The 20,776-nt window shown below is 39.3% G+C and overlaps 2 protein-coding genes across 7 annotated transcripts in view; one reads left to right on the forward strand and one right to left on the reverse strand.

Moving 5' to 3' along the window:
• The first annotated feature begins 954 nt into the window (after positions 1-954).
• LOC149845551 (uncharacterized) lies at positions 955-9,265 on the forward strand. Of its 6 annotated transcripts, none has more exons than XM_089997664.1 (7): positions 955-1,223; positions 4,452-4,521; positions 4,611-4,761; positions 5,150-5,226; positions 5,467-7,527; positions 8,081-8,228; positions 8,308-9,265. In XM_089997664.1, exons 3-7 carry the CDS (start codon positions 4,623-4,625, stop codon positions 9,048-9,050), a joined length of 3,168 nt encoding a protein of 1,055 aa, XP_089853790.1. In that variant the 5' UTR covers positions 955-1,223; positions 4,452-4,521; positions 4,611-4,622; the 3' UTR covers positions 9,051-9,265. The 6 variants fall into 6 exon arrangements, with proteins under 6 accessions (XP_089853790.1, XP_089853789.1, XP_089853788.1 ...); XM_089997663.1 differs by having other exon boundaries at positions 957-1,223; positions 4,615-4,761; XM_089997662.1 differs by having other exon boundaries at positions 1,157-1,223; positions 4,638-4,761.
• Positions 9,266-10,124: 859 nt separating this feature from the next.
• The window catches only part of LOC149845552 (tetraspanin-18-like), a 30,176-nt gene continuing 19,524 nt past the window's right edge, over positions 10,125-20,776 (reverse strand). The window contains exons 3-7 of the mRNA XM_089995823.1: positions 14,282-14,381; positions 13,447-13,527; positions 13,213-13,317; positions 10,544-10,753; positions 10,125-10,372 (exon numbers count right to left, since the gene is read on the reverse strand). Coding sequence (XP_089851949.1) covers positions 10,268-10,372; positions 10,544-10,753; positions 13,213-13,317; positions 13,447-13,527; positions 14,282-14,381 — 601 coding nt within the window. The 3' untranslated portion in view covers positions 10,125-10,267. The remainder of the gene's footprint in view (positions 10,373-10,543; positions 10,754-13,212; positions 13,318-13,446; positions 13,528-14,281; positions 14,382-20,776) is intronic.

The following is a 20,776-nucleotide window of genomic DNA, read 5'->3' on the forward strand; positions in this document are numbered from 1 at the left end:
TGAAGGATATAAAACGGGGATAGAGGTTAAAATCAAAATCCATGAAGGCATGAATGGACTTACGCTTTCTTACGCTCGACCCGTTCTCAATCCTTCTTTAGGAATAGCAATGGAAACGGAACCCTGCCCCGCCTCAACCGGGGATGAAAGACATAAAACGGAGATAAAAAGTGAGGAAGGAGGTTAAAATCCAAACCCATGCAGAGATGAAGGTCCAAATTTTGAGATGAGACCCGGGGGTGGATACCTTGTCCCCCCTGTCCACTGTCATCCTCCCTAAACGCACTGCCTCCAACTGAACCCTTTAAAAATGCCCTCAACCTCAACACATAATACCATCATTTATATCTCCGGGGAATATCAACGCGACCCACTTAATAAAGTCGCATTTCCACGTGATCCCTAACAACACAAACTTCCAAGTTCCTGAACTTAAATCATTTTTCAAACATGTCGGCTTAAAACGCTTATGCTTTCATACTTTTTGTCCAATCATAAAATATAATATGTATGTATATATATATATATATATATATATATATATATATATATATATATATATATATATATATATATATATATATATATTTAAAACGAGGAACTCAGAAGCAAGAAAAACACATCTATGCGTCAGTGAGGTTTGATCAGGTGCCCTCATGTGAGGGCCTTCACGATCACCCAACTAGCCATGCGGACGTAAACATAAAAATATGATTTGGCTCTTCTGGAAAGAGCTTATCTTTATAAAAAAAAAGGGTAGAATTGTATTTTGAGTAACTTGAATGGACGAAATAGAAGGCGACGTGTCACGTGTGCCTTATTTTAAAATCCGCGTTAAAATAAAAAATTAAAAATAGAGGGGCCCGGGTTTCTTCACGTCCGCATGAAATTACGATCTTGCCAACCGTATTTTATTCTCCGTATAAATCAAATCCAATAGATCGTTTCGATTCCGCTGTGACGTCGGTGGGTTGGGTGGGGGTGGAGGGCCTTCTTTCTTTGCGCTTCCGTACCAGGTCGTGGTTAAATGAGTAATCCACCGTCAACGAGCCGAACCTTTCCTCCCCTGCCGGACCCGGTTGTACGGCGCCACCGCATTGGCAGTTTCCGGCGAGGAGTCGACGAAAGCAGGAGGTGAGTGAAACAGAGATCGTCGTCGTCGTCGCCGTAGTACGGAGCCACCGCGTTGGCAGTTTCCGGCTAGTAGCCGACTAGAGTATGAGGTGAGTAAAACAGCGATCGTCGTCGTCCTTCTTCTTCTCGGTGCTCTCTGGGACCCGGTAGTACGGCGCCACCGCAATGGCAATTTCCTCCGAGTAGCCGACGGGAGTAGGAGGTGAGAGAAATAGCGAGCCTCCTCCTCCTTGGTCTACGTCTCGCTCCTCTCTGTGTGCTGATGAGTCTCTCTCTCTCTCTCTCTCTCTCTCTCTCTCTCTCTCTCTCTCTCTCTCTCTCTCTCTCTCTCTCTCTCCGGGAGTGCAGATCTGAGAGTGTAAAGAAAATGACAGGCTTTTTGCTGAGATTGGGGAAAAGGAGGGTGGAATCTCTCTCCTTTATTGCGTTTATTCTCTCTTCTTTCTTATTTTGTTTTTTAGTTATTTTACTTTTTCTTTTGTTCTTGGAGATCGCGTGATTTTTCTTGCTCTTTCTTTTTCGTGACATGAGCTAAATGTTGGAACTTAGAGTTAGTGATCAAGCTTTTGTAGTCCGTCTTCAAATTGAGGGGAACGAAACGTTCTTTCTGCTTCCATTTTTCTCATTTTCTCTTTTTTTTCGAGAAATGTGTAGTTTTCATTTTATTTTTTCAGGATTGCGTTGGTTCTTTGTTTGTAGGCACCGGAAATTTGGGGTTCAAAATGAGTTCTTGTGGTTTTTTCTTGAAATAGGAGGAGAAAACAAAACATTGCCTTTGATTTTCGTCTTAGCAAAGGAAGAGTGGATCTTTTTTTAAATTATTCCTGTTTTCATCTATTTCTTTGTTACTTGTTGCCATCGTTCTTCACAGAAATTAATTAATGACAACGTGAGATTTTTTAATCTAACTTCCTCTTCTTTTGCGACAGTTATAAAGAGAAACAGACGAAATTTGCCTGCAATTCATTGTTTTCGTGTCCTTTTTTCTTTTTTGTAGACCATCCCCTTTAAGTGCAGTGTTCTTAAATGATCTTTAGTGTGGCAAAGTTCCTGTTTTATTTTCTCACAGTTTACTGTAACTTTTTCTTCATTTCCTTTTCCCTTTTTATCTGAATTTGAGAAATCTTCTCTCTTTGAAAATTAAGTGAAATTTCCTTCCCTATTCTCACGAGAGTTTTAAGGCTGGAAGCTGGAAATTGGGGACAAAAATCATCCTGCATTTTGTGATATAGTTTTTATCTTGTTTTATCTTGCTCGATGAGAACTCTTACATCCTCCCCAATATTTTTTTTTTTTTGAAAATTAGAGAAAGAGTGCTGCTTTTAGTCTTGTTTTTCCTCTACCCCCACCAGAAGAGAGAGAGAGAGAGAGAGAGAGAGATAGAGATTTGCTGCTTCTTTTAAAAAAGGGTACTTTTCTCATGGTAAATTTTTTCCTTCTTGTTTTGTTTGGATTTGTCGCTTTTTGTGTTTTTTTTACATTGTATTCTTTGCAAAAAAACTATAGGTATTTGGAACTGGTTTGAATGTAAATCGTCTGTTTTTGACTTTCACTTGCATTTTGTAATTATGTCTGGTAGGGTCTTATCTTCTGCTTTGGAACTTGGTATGGACATATTGTCCGTTTTGGGCTTCGTTTTGTTTGATGAGATCCGTACAATTTTATGGAATAGGACGTTTACTGTATCTGTTTTTAACCGAAGACCTCTTTCTTTCTTTTTGTATCGATCATTTTTTCTTAATCTGAGATATATAGTCGGATGGGCTGGCTCATAGACCTGCCTTATTTTGTGTTTTATTTATTACCTCTCTACCAACAGATCAAAAACTCGTTTGGACTCGTTTTATGAACATATCATACTGCTCTAGAAGGATTTCTCCTAGCCGACATGCAACAATGTCCATTCTTTCCTTCTTCCTTTTTCCGGAATGTGGATTTCGCAAATTAAGATCTTGGTTTCATGTACCTCACAATGTAATGTTTGTGGAATGTTTCATGTATTTCATAAAGTAAGATCTTTGTTTCCCTGGTATTGGCAATTTTGGCATTCACGACTATGACCTGAACTGTACTAAGGTTACCCATATCTAATCTTTGCACTTCTGATGCAGAATACAATTTCTGTTTGCTGTTTTTTTATATTTACACATAGAAACCGCCCACAGTATCAGAGACCTAGCCGCACTGGCTCTGCCTGCCGTACTTATTGTTCTGTCCTGCTGTCCTGGCAGCGGAAAACTCAGTGGGCTTACCCCTTGCACCAAGGAGTCGCCACCTCTGTTAGCTGATTTACTCTCAGTTTTCAGAATTTCTTGTGTTTTTTTTCTATGACGGCTTGACTAGGATTATGGTTGCGATTATGACATCTCATTGGTATTTTTAAATGAAGTACATGGCACCTTGCCAAAAAAAGTCACTATAAAATTTTCCTCTTCTGCATTGTCCGTTCATTTATTGCCTAGTATTCTTTATTTTTTGGTGGTCAACGGTAGTCTAGTTTTTTGAGATTTCTTGCCTACTTCGGCCTGAATACTTGAATATTTTGTTTTTCTTTTCAGCTTCATTTGTATTGTTTGAAATTTAAATAAATATTTGGTTCGTGATCGTTAATTTTACTTAACCGTGTTTTGTAAAAAGAAAATGGTTACACTGATCGTACAAGGTTGGCAATGTCTCCATCCTTTTGCCCATTTATTGTTTTTTCTTCTTGTTTCCTTATGAGCATGTATCCATGACGTTATTGTTATTATTGATATTTATTAGTACTACTACTGCTGGTACTTGATCCGTCAGTAGGTCTTTTATTCTCTTCCGAGCTGGATGATTTCTGAAACGAGTTGGAATTTTATTCCTTTCATAAAATAGTATTCAGGTTTCCTTTTTATCCCCGTTTCCAAGGTGAGGTTTCTCTGATATAGTTTCTCCTTTTTCTCGTCTTGTAGTTTTCCACTGTACAAATTGGAATAGTCGTCACCCTTTTCGTCTTAGTCTTTCCTTAGCATGGAAGACCCTGAGTTTGTGGCCTTTTGTAGTTATAATCATACTGAATGTTATACTGATCTGAACATCTCAGTTCTGGGATCTTGGGGATTTACCACTTCATCAGTGAACCTGTCATGCCATTTGCCACAAATATTCTCTCTTGTTATGTCCTTTTCCAATCTCTGCATCTTTGTCAGTATTGTTTACCTAATTTATGCTTGCAGCCTTACAGTGATTTTCTTTCTTTATGTCGGACTGCTGTTAGATTCCAAGTTTTACTGCTTTTTTGTCAGTTTGGCTGAACCTTCTTTTCTCTCTTTCCCATTTCTCCATAGATTTAGAGGTCACTACAGGTCAATTTCTTGAGGCGTGGATGCTGTGCTGTTGTGCTTAGGGATAAAGAGGGTGAGCGTCGTGCTCTTTTTCTTGTGCCTGTGTTTGGTGTTATCCAAGTGGATATTTGAACTCATGCTTCTTGATGGTTTTCTTGTTAGTAAGGTGTTGGAATGGCTGAATTTCAGCGGAAGAAATCCACTAGTTACCACAAATCATCTCCAGGATGTATGGGAAGGATGGTGAACTTGTTCGACTTGAACGTGGGGGTTTCAGGAAACAAACTACTTACTGAAAAACCTCATTGTGATGGTGAGTTTAGCTGTGTGCTTTCTGAGTTTTTCTCCTTGTATATTTCTTTTGATGGAATAGTCCGAGTTGGATATGAATATAATGCATGTGAATCCTTCATTTAATGGAAAGTATCAAGGAAATGCTGATTTATGGATAAGCTTTATGTGTGTGTGTGGATGCATGCAAGGAAGCTCCCATCCTTTCTTCTGTTTCTTTTTTAATGCAATGATCTCTGCTTCCAGTTAGTGAAACCCAAAACAATCAGCTAGTCCAGGATTATTGAATAGAAAATTAGAAATCCAGTTTGCAGTTGAATTAATTAATTGGCCTTGTATCTGTCCAACTGCCTTTTTTCCCTAATTTCACTTGGAACCAGCAATTTATCTTCCTGGATGGCTAATGTCAGGATCAAATCTTTTGAGAAGTCAGGTGGAGTCTTCAAAGGTATCACATCCTACGGAGAAATATATGGAAGAGGAACCCGTAAGTATCTGGTGCCTTTACTTTTTGTATCCCAATTACAATTTGAAATTTGTTAATGCTCAATGTTTTTTAAAAACTTTCATGAGAATGAGAAAAAAGGAATTTTTGTTTCAAATATGTCAAAATGCCAACAGTGTCATGTCTGAATTTGATTCCACGGTCTTCCTTATGGGCTGTGGTGGCTGTTTGCTATCTGATAGGCATGTATTCAGTTTAATTTGTACATCGTGTGGTTACCAGGCAGCATATGAGTCCAGGAGTTCTTTAAACAAGGCCAGAAATGGGACACCTATGAAGATGCTTATAGCTCAAGAAATGTCAATGGAAGTGGATCCCAAGAGAAAGCCGCCCAGTGTTGTTGCCCAGCTAATGGGTCTTGATGCTCTTCCTTCTCATGAACCATTTTGCTCCAGTCTAAGAGACAAATCTGAGAGCTATTTACAAAGCATTACATTGAGGAATCATGAACACTGTCGTCACTTGCCAATCCAGGTGGGTTCCACTCATTCAGGAATCATGAAGGGACACCAGAAGCAGGAAAATGGGTTGAAGGAGAAAAGCCTGCTGCACAAGATCCAGACCCATTCTTCTATTTGTGAAGAAGAAGAATGTAAAGATGTTTACGAAGTTTGGCAGTCATCTAATATGGAGAAAGTCAATAACCAGTCACTGCACAAAGTAACACATAGTGGCCATATGGATGAGAAAAAAATGGATCTTGTACGTCAAAAGTTTGTGGAAGCAAAGCGACTTGCTACTGATGAAAAGCTTCGTCAATCTAAGGAATTTCAAGATGCATTGGAGGTGTTAAGTTCAAACAGAGAATTGTTCCTGCAATTTCTTCAAGAACCTAATTCCTTATTTTCAAAGCATCTCAACAGCTTGCAGTCTATTCCACCACCATCTCAACCAAAGCGCATCACAGTGCTGAAACCATCGAAGACAGTGGTGGAAAATAGCTCATGGAAACAACCGAACGGTGGTGAAAGATGCATTACCTCAGAATTAAAGAATGACAGACTGGGAAGGAAACAGGAAATGTTGAATCACTCCCTAAAGAAACAGCAGCTAGTTGAGGCAAAGGGACTGGATGAGAATAGGCCACCTTGGAGTTCTGTTTTTGAACATAAGAGTAATTTTCATGTTAGACCACCAGGGAAAGCTGATAATTCTCCTAATCCTACGAGAATAGTGGTCTTAAAACCTAGTCCCCAGAAGGTCCAGGGCATAAGAATGGTGGTCTCATCCCCACCCTTATCACCTAGGCCATACAGTAGAGCCTCATATGCAAGCAGTCCGGAGAAGCTTTTGAATGCTTCAGCAGATGAAAATAATGATTTTCTAGTGGGGGAGATAACGAGACATATGCCTGAAAGCTTAAGCAGCCACTCATTGAATGCATCAAGTATGAGGGAGGAGACAATGCTCTCATCTGTGTTATCAAATGGCTATGTTGGAGATGAGAGCTCACGTAGTAGATCTGAAAATGAGTATGCAGAAGGTACCAATCTTAGTGATTCAGAGGTTATGACCCCAATCTCAAGGTATTCATGGGACTTCATCAATAGGTATAGTAGTTCTTATTCATCATCTTCTATTAGTAGGGCGTCTTATTCCCCAGAGTCTTCAGTAGCCAAGGAAGCCAAGAAGCGACTTTCAGAGCGGTGGGCATTGATGGCACATGGTAATCAAGAGCGACAACTACGAAGAAGCTCGAGTACATTGGGTGAAATGCTTGTTATACCTGAAGTGAAAAGGCCAACAAATTCAGTCGGGAAGATCAGAGAGGAAGTTCTTAGTATGTCAAGCAGCAGGCCACTTGCTGAAAATGACGATCATGAGTCGAGTTGTGTCTCAGGTAACAAAAGTATAGATGATGGAGCTGGGGAGTGCTCCCCTAGAAACCTGTTGAGATCAAGATCAGTTCCAGTTTCTTCAAAAGTGTTTGACACTGTACAGCTGGACGATGAGGCTTATAAGCCTCAACTGCCAAAGCCCATTGCAAGCGCGGAGAAACCGAAGAACACAAGGTCATTAAAGGGGAAAGTTTCCAGTTTGTTCTTCTCCAGGAATAAGAAATCACGCAAAGAGAAAAGTGATCCATCTCCCTCACTTGGGAACTGCCAAGAAGGAAAATCTGTCAATGTGGAAATGTCCAGAGATGTCACTGAATCGCAGCAGCTTCCTACCAGGAGTAATTGTGAAAGCAGTTCATCTCCTATGTCAAATTCACATGAATTGTGCAGAACAATTGCTTCGACTTCAGCTATGAAGGGATTAAAAGGAGGCTATTCTATCGAGGTACCTGTTTTAAAGGATTTTTTGTGAACACACATGCATGCATATGCACACATGTGCAAACTTATGAGATCATCTTGCTATTACAGAGGTTCTTCCCTTCTAGTGATGACTATCTAGTCTCTGATATTCTTTTTCTTCCCACCCACCTACCCTATCCCTTTTTTTCCCTTTTGATAGTCAGGCTAGGGGATAGCCTCCAGTGGGATTCAAAGCCCTGGACCCCTCGGTTAGGAATGTGCGACTCTGACAGATCCAGCTAATCTTATTCAGTCCTAGTCTCTGGTATACTTGTTTATTGTATGTTAGTGTACAAAGTTGGTTGTCTTTGCAATAAAGATGGATGCTGCCTGAAATATTCAATTGGGCATACCAACATACAAATGTACCTCGAAAGTTTATTCCTAGCACAAACCTTAATATGCCCTACAAGTGTTGTGTGAGCTCGTGTACCCCTATTTTATGCTTGCATCTACTCATCGATGCACTTCATTTTGTTTGTTGCTGACTGAACTTCTAGCTTTGTTTAATTTTGAATTCTTCTATCCTTGTGTAGGCAATCCTGAGTCAAGCAAAACCCAAATCACTAGAAATTTTGAGTGAGAACCAAGAGCAACCCAGTCCTGTCTCAGTGTTGGAACCGCCATTTGAAGATGAAGCTCCTAGCCCGCCTGGCATGGAAATGAACATCTCAGATTCTCAAGGTAGGTTTATCACTAACAGCTAAGGTTTGTTTCTAATCATGTATATTAGCTCCTGATCTATTCCCTTGCCCAACAGCAGACCATGCACCTCTTTCCCGCAAAATGGGCACAAATCGGATATCTTCACTCGATTCAGTGACTACTGCATTGTCGTGGGAGGACACGAACTTGGAAGATGGCATAACAGCAAACAGAGGGACAGAATCAGTGGCAGTGGATGAACAAGAGCAATTCCTGTTTGTGCAAAAAGTGCTTGCTGCTGCTGGCTTGGATGGGGAACAGCCCCATACAAGAGTCATTTCCGATCTATGGTATTCATCAAACTGCCCCTTAGACCCCTCCTTGCTGGAGAATCTCATTGATTGGAACAAGCATTTTAGCAGTAGTAACACTAAGGACTTGATAACTGAGGCAGTGAAGCTACGGCGAGTTATGTTAGAAAGAAGGCTTCTGTTTGACAGTGTCAATGCTGTCCTCCTGGATATGGCAGGGCTAGCTTTGGATGTGAGTCCATGGTTGAGAGCCAGAAGCGGCGCTAGGGAGAGTATGGTCCTTTCAGGAAGTGAGCTAGTAGAAGAGGCATGGAGGCGTCTGAAGAAGAGTTTCACCGGGGAGGAGGTGGTGGTGGCTGTAGTAACGGCAGCAGGAGGCATGGATTGTGTGGACAAGCTGTTGAAGAAAGAGGTGGGAAGCAGAGGGTGGGATTGGTTGGATTTGGAGGTGGTGGAGATGGACGGTATTGGGAGAGAAATAGAGAATGATGTGCTTAATGAGTTGATAGAGGATGTTGTTTCTGATTTCATCCATGTATGCTGCCATTGACCTTCGCTTATGTTTGTGAGGCCACTTTCTGCCTTTTGGAGGTAGACGAGAAAAAGCAAATAAGGTTATGTTATGAGAAACACAATTTTTTTTTTCATTTGGGATTTTTTTTTCGGGTCCTACTTTTGTAATATATGTATGTACGAGCATCTTGTATAAACTTTTATGATTTAAGATTTGAATTTTGTTTCAAGCTGATCAATAATTCTATCTATTCACATCATGTTTTAAGGTGGGGGAGGGAGATTCCTTAGTACTAGTGGTTGTAACCAAGCAGAGGGGAAAATCTCTCTCTCTCTCTCTCTCTCTCTCTCTCTCTCTCTCTCTATATATATATATATATATATATATATATATATATATATATATATATATATATATATATATATATACCAACCAAATATGTTTACTGGTATGAACTGAGATTTTCATAGGGCTTTTTACTTTTTTTCAAAAATTTCTCCGTGAGGATGGTCTAGATGCATGGTTTTATAGAAACAGACTCTTGGATCATCCAATTATGATGTACAAAAAGGATCTTTCAAGGATTTAAAATCAATAGCTTAGAATTTTCATAAATATTCAAGCATAAAAAATCTCATTTCTTGATTTGATATGATTTCTAGCAAATGAACCATGCCGAATGCATATGCAAGATTAAATTTGCAAAAAAACCTATGAAAATCTCGATTCATACCAACCAACGTATTTGGCTGGTAAACATATTCCAGTTTCCCATATATATATATACAACTGATTAGTTGATATGGAAGTAACTCTTAAAGGGTAATCACATATGTTCATGGTTTGAGTTGTATAAAGGTACGAGCTGTCTGATTCTGCCAATGCAGATGCAACTTTAAACTTTTGCAGCAGTCCCATCTTCAGAAGATTCCTGATATTTGGAATCAGATTCAGGCCTGTCCTGGCGGGTACAAGACATTCCTACATTCCTAGATCACGTTGGAAAATTTTTAAATATTCAAAATGGTGAAACCGTTGGAAGAGGGGCGTCCATGGAAACGAATGCTACGTTAAATGAAAACAGAACTCTGTCAAGGAACAACGCACTGCTTTTAACTGCACATAAATTACTACTGTTTAAAAAGAAACAATTCACAGCCTATTTAGTGGTTACGCTTTTATAGACAAGGAGGCTAAGAATAAAGAATTTGAAAAAGAGTCGGACCAGTTCCATGCTGGTTTGGTCATCGGTTTTACATGATGGAACATCTTCCCTGGTCGTCCCCATTGGTTCTCATGGCTTGACATGCTTTTGGATCCACTCCACTGTACCCGAATTCATTCGGGTTCAATCCATACTGCATGATCAATAATAAAGCAAATTAACTCCACTGGATCTCTCAGAAGCCCATAATATCAGTCATGCATTTAACTATTTGACAACCAAATATTTGACAAGAACAAGCCACGGAGAGAGAGAGAGAGACTATGTACAGTTACGTGATGCAGAATAGAGGTGGCAACAGTACCTTTTCTCTCATCCTTGTGCTCCAGGCATCAAAGCGGTTGCTTTTACTATTATCCATTGAGGTGGAAGCAACGACTTGGCCCCCTTGGTTAAGGAGCACCGGCTGCCCATAGTTATCCCTCGCAAGATAATCATCATCATCACTGCCATAGTCTGATCTTCTTGTTGTAACCATGGCCCTTAGAATCATTGCCAATAACAGTGAAAGAGCCTGCATGGACATCATTGAAATAGTTCACCTGTTTGTTGATTAAGCCCACTCTGCTTGAGCATGTTTACTGGTTCCAATTTCTAGACAGACCAGTGAATGGGCTATTGACCTGCTTAAAATGAAGTGATACCAAACAATGTTGGGTCCCCAGATACAAGGAACAAGCAGCATAAAGCCCAGAAGGGCTCCGCTCATCTGGTAGGAACGACTTGTGAATGTCACCAAGTTGACGGGACATCACAAGTTAGAAACCACGGGTGGTGCCCCTTGCCGCAAGGTCGAAGCCGGGTGTACTCCATGGTGGGCCTCAAGGGTTTAATCAACCAGAGGCCAGCCAATGTGGTCAGTGATGGACGAGGGCGTGGTGTTCCCTGGATTATCCCCAAAAAAAGGAACAAGTACAATAAAGAAAAATTCCTGATGATGGATGAGACCCATATTAGTACATGAAGGGATTGTCTGTATCTGATGCAATAGAGTCGTTGTGCCAATTTTGAAGGCTCTGCTTGGGAGCTTAATGTTGGCGAAAAGTTTATGGAATTGCAAAAGGAGAGCACTCAATTCCTGGAACTGGCAAATACTTCCTCTATTGCTAATTCTGCTTTCAAGTGCAAACAAATATTGCTAGAATAGTTTGACTCAACTGTGACCCAATTCCTCATTTCCTACCTCATCTACCAGCTCTCAAACAGAACCATAACTCTAGCAAACTAAATCTGGAGCCTCACCTAAGATCCTCAAGTAGTACGTTACATACTTTGTTAATCAAACTCATTCGGCTTACAGTTGCATGTGAGAACTATATGGCTTCAATAAATGAAATAGTATTAAGGAAATGATTAGTTTCTCCGTAATGTTGTGTAGCGTGGTCCATCAATGTCACTCAAAAGTGCGTCTCCCTCTACTCATTTCCAGAGTATTATTTACTTCATTATTCATTTGTTCTTCTAATAACATCATTCTATCTCCATACTTTGGCCTAGACCCTTTTTCTTTATCAGGATGAAGGCACATATTTTGTCAGTTGGAAACACCCGGGCCTGGAAAAGGCCAGGTCCAGCTAGGGATGTCAACTGATCAGATTTTCACCGATGTACAACTGAATCTGAATCCCTTTAGTTGGATTTGATAAGCCAATACCATATCCAATTATAATCAGATGCGGATATGGTTTTGATTTTTTCTATCAAATCTGACGAATATCCAAATCCATTTACATGTAAAAAAGCGGATTTGGTACGAGCTTTTCACCATTCCAATCCGAATTCAAATCAGTTTCGACAACATCCAATTAGTCCGATATGGTATTGCACACAGTTGAACTGAATCCAAACCGTTTACATCCCTAGGTCCTACTAAAGCTCATCTTGTTTCCTAGCTCGGTCCAGCTCTCTGGGATGCATATCATACCCAAATATCATGAAACTGAACCAAATTGGTCAAGGTCCTATGAAAAATCCAACAGCCTAGGTCTATATTCAGACCCAAGGCTAATTAATGTAAAGTGCACTACCCCTTTCCCCCACAAAGACAAGTACAAACTTTTCTGCTCTAGAATCAGTAAATCCAGAATGATGTGAAACGAAATATTCAAAGGGATACATTAGTATATGAACACAGAACAGCAAGTTACAGTGACCACAAAAAAGGGCAACAACAAGATGAAGGTTTCAATAAGTACTAATTGCGTGTGTTTTCCCAGCTAGCAGGACACATAAAAAATAAGTTGTAAACTCAGTCTAAAAACTAACATGTTGCATTAGTGATTTTACAGTGACTGAGTTTGCTACCCTAACATCACAACATTCAAGTGTCGCAGATCAAAAGCTAATTTTGTCATAATGAGAGAAAATAGAGCAGAATGATAAGATTATCAAGAAACAAATGTAGCCCAATCCCTACCATAAACCAATCCAGTAGAAATGCATTAGCAAAAGGAAAAATAAAATCAGAGCAATATCGAGATGAGAAAGTCCAGGAACCAAATGCAGAAAATACTCTCTCAACTTGAGAAGGGTCCTAACAAGTGAAATTCCTTTAACCAATAAACAGGTCATATGAACCGCTCATTGGAGAAAGCCAAGAGTACAAATTACCACACATAGACAACAACCAAGAATGATGCACTTCAGTTTTCTAATCTGCAACCATATTACGAGCATACCACACTAAAGCTGGCCCTCCAAATATTGCAACCAAGTTGAGCAAACAATAATGTGCCATATTATATGGATCTGACCCATTTGCTTTTTGTTCTCTTCTATAAAGTTTTCCATTTTCAATAAACTTCATTCATCATAATTCTTATCATTCAACCGATCATATTTGTGGCTGAAACAATGCATGGTTAGAGCATGTAATGTTACTTCTTGATATAAAATTACACATGTTCTATACTGCTTTTCACAAAGAAAAACAAGCAATAAAAATTCAAGAATTTAAGACAAAACAAAGATTACCTGAATACTGACCACAAACAGGCCAACACCTTTACAAATAGCAATATTATCTTCAATAAAAGATCTAAGATTGTCAAATTCTCCAGTAGGGTCATATGGAAGATCCTGCAGAGCATGAAAATGAAAGAAGAAACACCAGTGGTGAAATATGAATAGAAGGTATTTGTGAAAATACATAAACATGAACTAGTGGATACAGTTTTCCTCAAAAAAAAAACTGGTGGATACAGTTACCTCTTCCCAATGCTTGTCAAGAAGCATATAACCCATCAAAGTCGCTTCCAGCAGAATAAGAACAGTTGTAAGCAATGTATACTAAGCCAGTGGTTAAGGATCAAAGTTGCATTAAGACCTCACCATTCATGAAGGTTAAGGTTCAAGAAGATGCATGGTGTCAATAAATACTCAAATTAATCCATTAGATAATGGACAAATATTTCATCATGGTACCATATGCCTGGATTATTCTGCATTTAGGTGTGACGTTATATGCTACAAGTGTGCTAAACTACTAATCAATGACACAAATCCACAAGAAAATAAAAAGTTTGTGCATGGTTCGATGAAATTACAAAGACAAAAACAGAAGTGCTACAAACAGAGAAGTTGACTGATTCCTTGGACAAGATTCAAGAAAATAGATTGAGAAAAAACCAGTAAGATGAATAAAGCTTCAAAGAAATGTCATGTCATAAACATCAATATCAGGAATTTCTGTGCAAGTGTATCTGATGACAAACTAATACAATTTGCTTTATGGAAAAAACTTGGGAAAAATATCAGCAGCATGGTAAATTTGTGACACTTTAAAACAGGTGATATCTTGAAAATGCTGCCATTTTTCAATATTATACCATTTTTTCACAATATTTTAGAAAATTATCAATGTTCATGACCTCACTGTTTCATCTTAGCATAAGGTGTGTTGCAGGCATTTCTATATGCACAACCCAAATTAGAAAGAAGAAAAATATGACAGCTAGAAAAATATCCTGAAGCATGCCTGCATTGTGGTCCAATATATACTGAACTCCAAATATCTGAAGGAACAAAACACTAGCCAGGATACAAAGCATAGGCAGCAACCATTGATAGTTTCTGCAGCAATGTGACCAACACAAGTAATCAAGCATAATATGATGCCAATACTCATAAAAGAGTAGATAAACCTGTCATAAACAGCAAAAGGAATTACTCAGGTTGCCACTATGCCACAATAAGAAAAGATCATCTATAAATATAACCAAGGCAGATTGTGGGGGGTGGGGGGGAGTTGGACACCTTTTTTGGCATCTATAGGCTGCTGGACATGTGTCAGGGTGATATAGAGGCTGGTGTGCATGCTTTTAGCAAATTAAGGTTGGCTATACTCATGACATGTGGCATGTGTGTGTAGCACACCGAACTGAGCCGGCTCGGGCTCGTCGGCTTTGTAAATGAGCCGAGCTTGAACCGGTGTATAAAGCTTGGACGAGCTATCAAGCCGAGCTTGAACGACCTGTCGAGCCCGATAAGGCTCAGTTCGTTGCAAACCCAATATATATAAATTCTTCGCAAATAATTTCACAAGTGCATTGTTACTGTAATGGGTCTTTCTTCATAACATGTTGGGTTTGAATCCCGTCTTTTATGCCTTTTTTCGCTGAGAATTTTTAGTATGTATATAATTTTTTCAATGATAACAGTCAAAAGACGTGCTTTGGCTTAATGGTGGGTCACTTGGTTAACGTTAGAGAGGTCGGGGGATCAAATCCCTCTGCAAATTTTTTTTATAGATCTTGTTGAAGCTCAGCTCGGCTTGGCTCGAGCTTGAAACCGAGCCAAGTTCGGACAATGCCTTACAAGCTCGGCTCCGAGCTCGAGCCAAGCTTGGACAAAGTCATTTTGAACCGAGCCGAGTTCGAACAGCCCAAGCTCGAACTCGAATCGTGTGCATCCCTATGTGTGTGTGTGTGTGTGTGTGTGTGAGAGAGAGAGAGAGAGGGATTTCCATTCTCCATGTGTGGTAGGTATGATGCTCATGTGGTTGACATCCATAGTGCACATGGATATGACTGCTACATGCAGCGTACACATTCTGATTGATATACATAAGAGGTGTTGATATATATATATATATATAATGAAGTGTGTGTAAGAGAGAGAGAGAGAGAGAGAGGGGGTGGGGCGTCTGCTGGGGGGATCTAATTTGCCATTGTCTTTCAACCAAGTTTAACTACACACATGTAGGTGAAGGCCAGGTTAGCTGTGACCACGTGACTGTTAACATATATAATATATATATATATATATATATATATATATATATATATATATATATATATATATTCCTTCTTTTACACCATAATACCCGATAGAGGTATTATGGTCTTTTCACATAAATACACCATAGGGGTATTTATTTCTTTTCTTTTTTCCCTCTATTTCTTTTTCCTTTTTTTATTTTTTATTTTCTTTATTGAAAGCCACATAGGGGGGCCCACCATAGAGTCGTTGGGGGCTCCCAACGACTCTATTGGGAGCCCCCTTGTGGTCCCTTGAGTGTATAAATAGGGGCGCTCCCCCTTGTGCTTTGTATCCACTTTTAGAGCTCCTCCTTTAATAAAAAGAGTCTATCTTTTTTTATGTGTAGCCTTCTTATAAGATCTTTTCGTATTATCCCTTAGTGGATTGCCTCTTTGTGTGCCTTTGTGCCAATTCCATTGTTGGACCTTGTGAATGCATTTGCATTCTTGATTCGTCCGCATACTTCATTACATGGAATCAAAGCCACTCGACTCTTGTAAGGTGAAGTTATGATTCCCTCTCTTCTTTATTCTCGTACTGAAAAGAAGTGTATTCCCCTTGTCACGAGTCACGGATTTGTAGATCCAGACCCGTGATCATTGCCTTCTCATTAATGGCACGATGTAATTTATTCTTTTGTAATAAGGGTACTTTTGTACCCTAATTTCTGTAATGGTATGTTATTATAAAGAGGTTAATACAACAGTCGACCCTACGAAACATAGTGGGTATCGGTTTTCTTGCAGTTCCTCTCTCCCTCTTTATCTCTCTCTTTGTTTCTCAGCTTTCACGCAGGGAAGGACGAGAACATTGAAAATCTTTCATGGTATCAGAGCCACGCTACACCTGAAACTGAAATCGATCTCAAAGGTATGTCCAAAAGATCTGTCTCTTCTCGATATTTTCTCTTCTAAGTCAAGAAATTGTTTTTTTTTTCAAATCTCGTTTGTTTCCCCAAATCTCGATTTCTCTGTCTCTTGATCTTGATCAGATATGACGTTAATCAGATCTGATCAAACTCTCGTCTCTAACTAATCTGCTGATACCATCTGTTTTCCCCAATCTCGTTTGTTTCCCCAATCTTGATTTTTTCCCCAAATCTCGTTTGTTTCCCCAAATCTCGATTTCTCTGTCTCTTGATCTCGATCAGATCTGACGTTAATCAGATCTGATCAAACTCTCGTCTATAACTAATCTGAGTTAACTCAGATAGGACCAGGTTAACTCAGCCCAGGTTTTCGATCTCAAACCCTTCGTTGAACCCCATCTGTTTTTCATTAATCTGTCAGTGTGATCTAATCACGCAATCGGGTCTTATTTGATCCAGCTAAATACTTGATCCAACCATATCCCTGATCAGATCTGACCAAGCCGATCTGACGATACCCTCATTTCTACCATTTCATTTCCTATAGCTTGAAAGCATTGTGTCAATACCGAGTGTGAATTCATATTCACATATTTTTTGTGGCTTTCGTATTCGGGATTCATTCCTTTCTGAAAATCAGAAATCTGACAGATATTCAATTTCTGTTTTAAATCAGCCATTGATCTGAATTAGTTTCTGCAAAAAAAAAAAAGGGTTACAGAAACTGTACACAGATTGTGTTGGAAACACTCCTCATACTGTGAAACATGAATTCACTTCTTACTCAGTCGGTCCTTTCCTCAAGTTTCCTCAGTCAACTTGTGTCTGAAAAGTTAAACAATAGTAACTTCTTGACTTGCAAGAGGCAAATCATACCTTTCATTAGGAGTCAAGATCCTTCTGGACATCTGGATGGATCTATTCCAGTTCCTCCCGAGTTCATATCAAGAGAAGAAAGGGACAACAAAGGGGAATCTACTACGGTATATGTTAGAAATCCTGAATTTGTAGCTTGGATGAAAAGAGACCAAGCGCTAGTTGCTTATATTAAATCTACACTGTCACAAGAGGTACTTGTAGCAATTCCGGATGACTGCACTGCCATGCAACTTTGGAACAGACTTGTTCAGACATACTCAGAGGTTTCTCAGGCCAGAATTATGTTTCTTAAAAAAGAATTTCAAATGTTAAGAAAGGATTCCATGACCATCATGGAATAATTAAACAAAATGAAAGTTATCACAGATCAACTAGTAGTTGTTGGAAGTGCAGTAACTGATAAAAATTTGGTACAACAAACTTTCAGTGGATTGAGACACGACTATCATATGATTGTTACTTCCTTGTTGTGTTTACCTGAGCTTCCCAATTTTGAAGATCTGCGTGCAAAATTGTTACAATATGAGATGAACCAAAAGGGATTTTCTAAAGAATCATCTATGCATATTGGGGCCCAAGAAGTTCTTGCTACAGGGATTACTTATGCACGAGGACGAGGAAGCTATGATATCAAGGGAAAAGGAAGACAAGGGAGAAGTGGTCAAGGAGGTCGTGGACGGTTACCTACACCCAACACATATTCTAATCCACAAAGACAGAGGCCAATTCCTACTTGCTTTCTATGTAATAAGAAGGGACATATCAAAGCTAATTGTTGGTTTAATCCTCAAAATAAAGGAAAATCGACACAAACTGAAGCAAAAAGAGGCACAGACAGTACAAGGACCAGCGGAAAAGTAAAGGAGTTATTGTTGCCAGCCTTAACAGAATTGAATCTAAAACAGAATGAGCAAGGTAATTGGTACGTGGACTCTGGCGCAGCAACTCACGTTACTGGTGATGCCGGTAAGCTCCTAAAACGTGTTCCTTACATTGGTAGAAGTAGTATAGTTACTGGAGATGAATCACACCACTCTATCTCTCATATTGGAAACTCTATTATACCCTTGTCTGAATCTTCTATCAACCTTTCAAAAGTTCTTTATGCTCCTAATATCAAGAAAAACATTGTTTCAGTCTCTAAACTTGTTGATGATACCAAAGCCTCAGTTGAATTTACTCCCTCTTCTGTTCTTGTCAAGGATCTCTGCACGAAGGAGACGTTCGCTAGAGGAAAACGACAAGGCAATATGTATGTCTTTCAAGAAGATCCTTCAGCACATATTCGCTCTGCAGAACCAAACTTGAAGCTTCACTCATCGTTGCCTTCTGAAAATTCTACCTGTATCTTCAGTGTCTCTGAAATCAATAAGCCAAATCTTTGGCATGGTCGTCTAGGTCATTGCAGTAGTAGTTTCATTGAAAAGCTTGTTTCAAATAACCTCATTCCCAAGTCAAGTTTAGGAATAAATGTCAATGACAACAAATGTTCTAGTTGTCTCTTATGTAAGAGTCATGTCTTACCATTTCACTCTATCAATAAAAGAGCTTCAAGACCTTTTGAGACTATCTCTTCTGATGTTTGGGGGCCTACCCCAATTGCTTCCATATCTGGAACTAGATATTATCTTTTATTTGTTGACAGTTATTCACGTTATTCTTGGATATTTTTCATGAAACACAAATCTGAGACTTTCAAGTTGTTCCGGAACTTCCATTCCTTTGTCAAAAACCAAATTTCTGAAAACATCCTTAGTTTCCAATGTGACGGAGGAGGTGAATTTTCTTCCATTGACTTTACTAACTTTCTTCAAAGCAACGGGATAAGGAAAAAGGTGTCTTGCCCACACACACCTCAGCAGAATGTGATTGCTGAAAGGAAGCATCGCCATATTGTTGAGAGTGCGATGAGCATGATGCATGATAGTTCTTCTGATTACTTTATGGACAGAGGCCTTTCATTCTGCAGTTCATGTGATAAATCGATTGCCCATGACTATTTTGGAAAACAAGTCTCCTTACTTGTCTCTTTTTGGTGTACATCCCAACTACCATGATTTGCATGTGTTTGGTTGTTTATGTTATGTTCATGTTGATAGGTCAATGAGACATAAGTTTCAGGACAAGGCCCTGAAGTGCAGGTTTGTGGGTTATGCTGATGACTATAAAGGGTACAGGTGCTATGATCCGGTGAGCAAGCGCATCAAAATATCAAGAAATGTCATCTTTGATGAATTAAATTTTGATTGTCGATGTACTAGTTCTTCAGAATCAAAATCTAAAATCGAGGCTTATTATCCTTGGTTGAATTATGAACTTCTCTCAGGACCTAGTGATGTTTGCTCAAATTGTACTCAAAAGGATAAGGAATTTGTGTCTACTGATGAAATGATTGCCCATGAAAATACAGACTCAATTTTGAATCCAGAAAGGTATAAAGTCTTTGTCTACACTCGACGAGAAAGAGAGCCGCCCACCATAGTTAATTCAGACATTGACACATCCTCTACATCCAACATCGTTGATACCAGAAGATCCACCCGTTCTCGCCATCCAATTGAAAGATGGGTCAGTTATGAAAATTTCTCATTAGATTTTCAACTCTTTCTAACAGCCTTGAATAAAGAAGATGAACCCACAACGTTCTCCCAAGCATCAAATTCCAGAAGATGGATTGAAGCAATGAATGAGGAGATGGAAGCTCTACATGAATGTGGTACGTGGGATGTCGTATCAAGACCAGCGACAGAAATGTTGTTGGTTCGAAATGGGTGTACAAAATAAAGTATAAACCATATGGGACTATAGAGTGATACAAAGCGAGACTTGTAGCTAAAGGTTTTACACAAGAGTAAGGACAGGACTATGATGAAACCTTTAGTCCAGTGGTGAAGATGGGGACAATCAGAGTCATACTTTCTTTAGCTATTGAACATCAATGGACTATTAGCCAACTTGATGTGAAGAATGTTTTTCTTCATGGAAATTTGAGAGAAGAAGTATACATGGAACAACCCACTGGTTATGCAGAAGGCAATCCTACAAAATATGTATGCAGACTAAAAAGGGCGATATATGGATTGAAGCAGGCATCTCGATCTTGGTTCGATAGTTTTTCTCTTGAAATACAAAAATATGGTTTTAAGAAATCTCTTCTTGACCACTCCTTATTTATATTTAAGAACCAAGACGCAGTTACTCTGTTGTTGATATATGTAGATGATATCATCATCACTGGTAATTCCAATGAGCACATTGTAGAAGTCAAACATCTCTTGAATCAGAGGTTCAAAATGAAGGACCTTGGCAAACTACGATACTTTCTTGGAGTTGAAGTCGACAGTACCTCTGAAGAGATGACTCTCACTCAACATAAGTATATCATTGATGTTCTCAATAAAGCGGGTATGAAAGACTGCAAGCCCTTGGGAACTCCTAGCGTTCTTCATCAAAAGCTTAGCTCTTAAGACGGAGATCCATTTGATAATCCCACACAGTACCGTAGCATAGTGGGTATGTTACAATACCTCA

This window comes from Nuphar pumila, chromosome 2, assembly GCF_984573655.1.
Source record: "Nuphar pumila chromosome 2, dmNupPumi1.hap1.1, whole genome shotgun sequence".
In the NCBI taxonomy this organism is placed as follows: Eukaryota; Viridiplantae; Streptophyta; class Magnoliopsida; order Nymphaeales; family Nymphaeaceae; genus Nuphar; species Nuphar pumila.